At 50.8% G+C, this 4,519-nt stretch overlaps 1 protein-coding gene across 1 annotated transcript in view; it reads right to left on the minus strand.

Moving 5' to 3' along the window:
- Positions 1–4,519, minus strand: part of ORAI2 (ORAI calcium release-activated calcium modulator 2) — a 14,930-nt gene that overhangs the window by 4,419 nt on the left and 5,992 nt on the right. The window contains 1 exon segment of the mRNA XM_010854362.1: positions 14–169. Coding sequence (XP_010852664.1) covers positions 14–169 — 156 coding nt within the window.

Consider the following 4,519-nt stretch of genomic DNA (forward strand, 5'->3'; position numbering starts at 1 on the left):
TGAGGTTGTGGATGTTGCTCACGGCCTCCACGTTGGGCAGGATGCACGTGCTAATGAGCAGGGCGAACAGGTGCACGGCCACCAGCACCGTGGTGCAGGCGCTGAAGGCGATGAGCAGCGGCCGCGGGTACTGGTATTGCGTCTCCAGCTGCACCTCCACCATGGCCACCTGCAAGGCACAGGGTTGCTGAGTGGGAGCCTCCACAGAGCAGAGGGCACTCTCCTCCCCCGTTCACACATTGTGAACTTTTTCCTGATATGCTAGAGGAGATCTCACTAAGGGCAATCTAAAAAGTACAGAAAAGGCTAAGGAAGCACTGGGTCCCATGGAGATCTCCCCCTGGGTGCCAAGGACGGAGGAGGACTGGGGGTGCCCAGCTCCGGCCCAGGGCAGAGGCCACACTTCCCTGGAAAGTGCAACACTGCTGTTGATAGCAGAGCCAGGCTGCAGTGGGACTTAGCTGCCAACAACTGCTGCTTTTCAAAACAAACAACCTGACCTTTCAGGGGGTTAAAAAAAAAAAAAAAGGAACAATGGAGGCTCCTGATGACCCCCAGAGCTGTGCACTGGACAGACTCTCACAAGCCACAGGGTGCCTCTGTCAGCTGAGACCAAAAGCAGGAAGGAGCAGCCTCATCTCCGAAGGCCAGGCCCGGAATAGCCGTATACATGAGAACAATGGTAAGAAGGGGAAGCTGGGAAACGGCCTGGGCTGGGAAAACAGCTGAATCTTCAGCAGCGGTCACAGATAGGCCACAGGTAATGTCTAGAAAGTGTAAGAAACAGTAATTCCCGAATTCCACGTGGAGACGGAGGGGCTCCTTCAGGGGTGGGAACCAGGGGCTGCTGGGGTTTTAAACTGTGTGCGTGTATTCACTTCAATAACATAAATCACTTTTAAGTGAAAGGGAATAAGAGGCCCACTAAAGGACCAGAAGCCCCAGCTTATCTCTGAAGCTGCTAAGTCACGTCAGTCATGTCCGACTCTGTGCAACCCCATAAATGGCAGCCCACCAGGCTCCCGTCCCTGGGATTCTCCAGGCAAAAATACTGGAGTGGGTTGCCGTTTTCTTCTCCAGTGCATGAAAGTGAAAAGTGAAAGTGAAGTTGCTCAGTCATGTCCGACTTCACGACCCCATGGACTGCAGCCCACCAGGCTCCTCCATCCACGGGATTTCCCAGGCAGGAGTACTAGAGTGGGTTGCCACTGCCTTCTCCCTATCTCTGTAGCAGTGGGTGTCTATTTAGGCTGAGACTTCCTCACCAGAAGCCCTAAGGGGCTTTCAAAATCCAGACTGGGCGCCAAGCTCCTGCCATGCTTCCCCAGGTCACACCCTGTCCACTCAGGATGGCTCCCCTGCGGCCCACACCCCACCCCAGCTCTGCAGACCAGCCCCAGTGGAAGGTTTAGTCTTAGCTCACCAAGGGCTTTCTCTCAAGTACCCAATGATAAGAAACCAGACCCATTAAGACAGCAGGAGCAGGGAGGCAGAGAGAAGCCAGAAGAAGGCTCTTCCATTCACTGTCTCCTAGATCTAAGCCATCCCTGTTTGTTTTTTTTCCCTGAACTGTGTGGCTTGTGGGATCTTAGTTCCCTGACCAGGGATTGAACCCAGGGCCACGGCAGCCAAAAAAAAAAAAAAAGGTGCCAGAGTCCCAACCACTGAGCACTGGACCGCCAGGGAACTCCCAGAGCCATCCCAGGTTTAAGAAATTTACAAGAAGATTTCACAACTTGTAGCAACTATTGCCTTATCCCCTCATTCTGTCCTCAGTGGAGATGGAACCCTTGGTAGGGAAGAAGAGAATGTCAGTCCTAGTGGACCACAGCTTGAACGGAAACTCTGCAATGATTATTGCTCCAAGAGTCAGTGGCCACATTGCCAAGGTGAGGGAGGGGTGGTCCTTTCTCAGTGCCCTGGTAGCCTGGGTAGGCTCTTGTGACCACAAAGAATGTGACCCAACAAAAAAGGATGTCATATATGGATGTGCGAGTTGGACTGTGAAGAAGGCTGAGCACGGAAGAATTGATGCTTTTGAACTGTGGTGTTGGAGAAGACTCTTGAGAGTCCCTTGGACTGCAAGGAGATCTAACCAGTCCATTCTGAAGGAGATCAGCCCTGGGATTTCTTTGGAAGGAATGATGCTAAAGCTGAAACTCCAGTTGACTCATTGGAAAAGACTCTGATGCTGGGAGGGATTGGGGGCAGGAGGAGAAGGGGATGACAGAGGATGAGATGGCTGGATGGCATCACTGACTTGATGAACGAGTTGGTGATGGACAGGGAGGCCTGGCGTGCTGCAATTCATGGGGTCGCAAAGAGTCGGACATGACTGAGCGACTGAACTGAAACCTCAGAGGGTGCAGAGATAAGAAACAAAGATGATTAAAAGGCCGGCAAGGAAAGCAGTTTTGTTTCACCTCGGGAGAAAAGGCCAAAGGCCATATTTCGGTGTATTTATGTAGATATTTTAATCACAGGCCTCGGATCACAGGTTTTCTGTGTTAGGGGCAGGATAAACATGAAATAAGCTTAAGGTCAGGCATGAGCACCTGTTGGACAAAGGACCAGCTTTGCAATTCTAATTAGGAAATACATAATAGAGCCGCAAAGAGCCGGACATGACTGAGCGACTGAGCGACAACAAATACACAGAACAGACTCCGTGTTGAGCGCCGCCTGTTCATTTTTCCACGACCCTGTCCTTATTCAGCTGTAGTTTCCACAGCGGAAATACTGGCTGACGATCAGTATTCATCACTTCTTTCTCCTACGTGGCTTTGCAGTCTGAACAATCATCTGATTTACTGGGGTCTGTGTGGTTTCTGAAATGTATCACCGCCGGCTTAAAGGGAGTAGTGGCTGATACAGAGGAGATACTCCATGAAAGCTGAGAAAATGCAATATTATTTCCACCCCTGCCTCTCAAAGGTCACTGCTCCCATTCTCAGGCCACTTCATACCCTTGAAGCCTGCAGTTAAGTCTCAAACTAATCCTCCAGGATTCACTCTTTGTTTTGAAGCTTCACAGGGCTTGTTTTCAAATTTCAATGAGGGGTTTGTAACCTTCAACTTGGGTGAGCGTTTTGTTGGAAAAAGTGACTCTTCCCTAAATTTGGAAATCCAAACTGGAGTCTCAAGAGACCGCCCGCAGACAGGAAGGGATTTCCAAGACCTGGGCCCCACAAAGAATGGAAACCGTGCTACTGCATTCAATCGGGCAGCGCTTCTCAGAGTTAGTTTTCCAAAGATAAAATACACACACACACACACACACACACACACACACACACACACACACACCCCCAGGTCAGAAAAAGCTTAATGCAGTACTATAATTCTTACGTGAAGGTAGAAAACAAAGTTTAATTTCTAAAACATTTATTCACTTGGCTGCACAGGGACCTAGTCCCCACCCAGAGGTCCCACCGCAGGAGCCCTGCGTTGGGAGCACAGTCTTTGCCACTGGGCCACCAGGGAAGTCCCCCAAGATCTAATTTTAATAGTGACACCGAAAAAAAAAGTGACATCAAAAATTCTCTTGCATATTTTTTAAAATTAAGCTTGAGAAAATATTCCTTTTTTAATGTGATGAAAGAGAACATTTTGAGCCAAAACTCTGCCCCACGTGGTTGGACACTTGTAATCACGGGTTTTGTTTGGTTTAGCATGTATTCACGTGGCAGTGCCGGGCCTTAGCTGTGGCACGCAGGATCTTTAGCTGTGGCTTGTGGGATGTGGTTCCCTGTCCAGGGGTCAAACCCGGGCCCCTTGCTTTGGGAGCTCAGTCTTAGCCACTGGACCATCAGGGAAGACCCTGTTTTTTAAAAAATAATTCGCAAGACCTGAATCAGCGTTTGCTTTAAACCACAGACCTGAACCCAGATTGACTGCCCTCTAAATGCGGTGACCACTGCCCCGCCCTGTATGAAGTCACGTCCTGACTACACAATGTCTCATTTCTCTGAGGGTGACCGGCACCCATGTCTGGCAGGCCCTCGTCAGAGGAGTGGTCACGCTGGCTCTCTCGGACACCTTTCTATTTTCTGCATATCCACTGGACAACTGACCCTCCAGGTTATGGAAGAACAATTGTTTCCACGTTAAAAAAAAAAAAAGAATTGCTTCCAGCCCAATAGGACTTCAGCAGACAACAGAGAGAGGAGGAGTGTCGGCCGCAGTTCTCACTGGGATCCTGACATCCCCGTGCACTGGGACGATCCCCAGAGGGATGAGGTCTGCAGGCTTTGGAGTCAACAGGAGATGTGGCCCTTCCTGGGGGCCCGCAGCTCCTCCCCAGACAGACTCACCCTGGGGGGTGACTCAGAAGGAAAGCATAACCAGGCAGCCAGGAGTCAGGCCAGAGGCTCCGTTTCCGGGGAGCGTGTGTGTGCCCAGCTGGGTTACAGTGAGCAAACTGGGCTCATTCTGCAGTTCCTGCTCACATTCCCAAACTCTTGGGGGCCTTCTGAAGGCTTGGGGACTCCCCTGGGTGCCCCAGGTCGCCCTCCCCATT

This window comes from Bison bison, unplaced genomic scaffold (assembly GCF_000754665.1).
Source record: "Bison bison bison isolate TAMUID 2011002044 unplaced genomic scaffold, Bison_UMD1.0 scf7180017864340, whole genome shotgun sequence".
NCBI classification, from domain to species: Eukaryota; Metazoa; Chordata; class Mammalia; order Artiodactyla; family Bovidae; genus Bison; species Bison bison.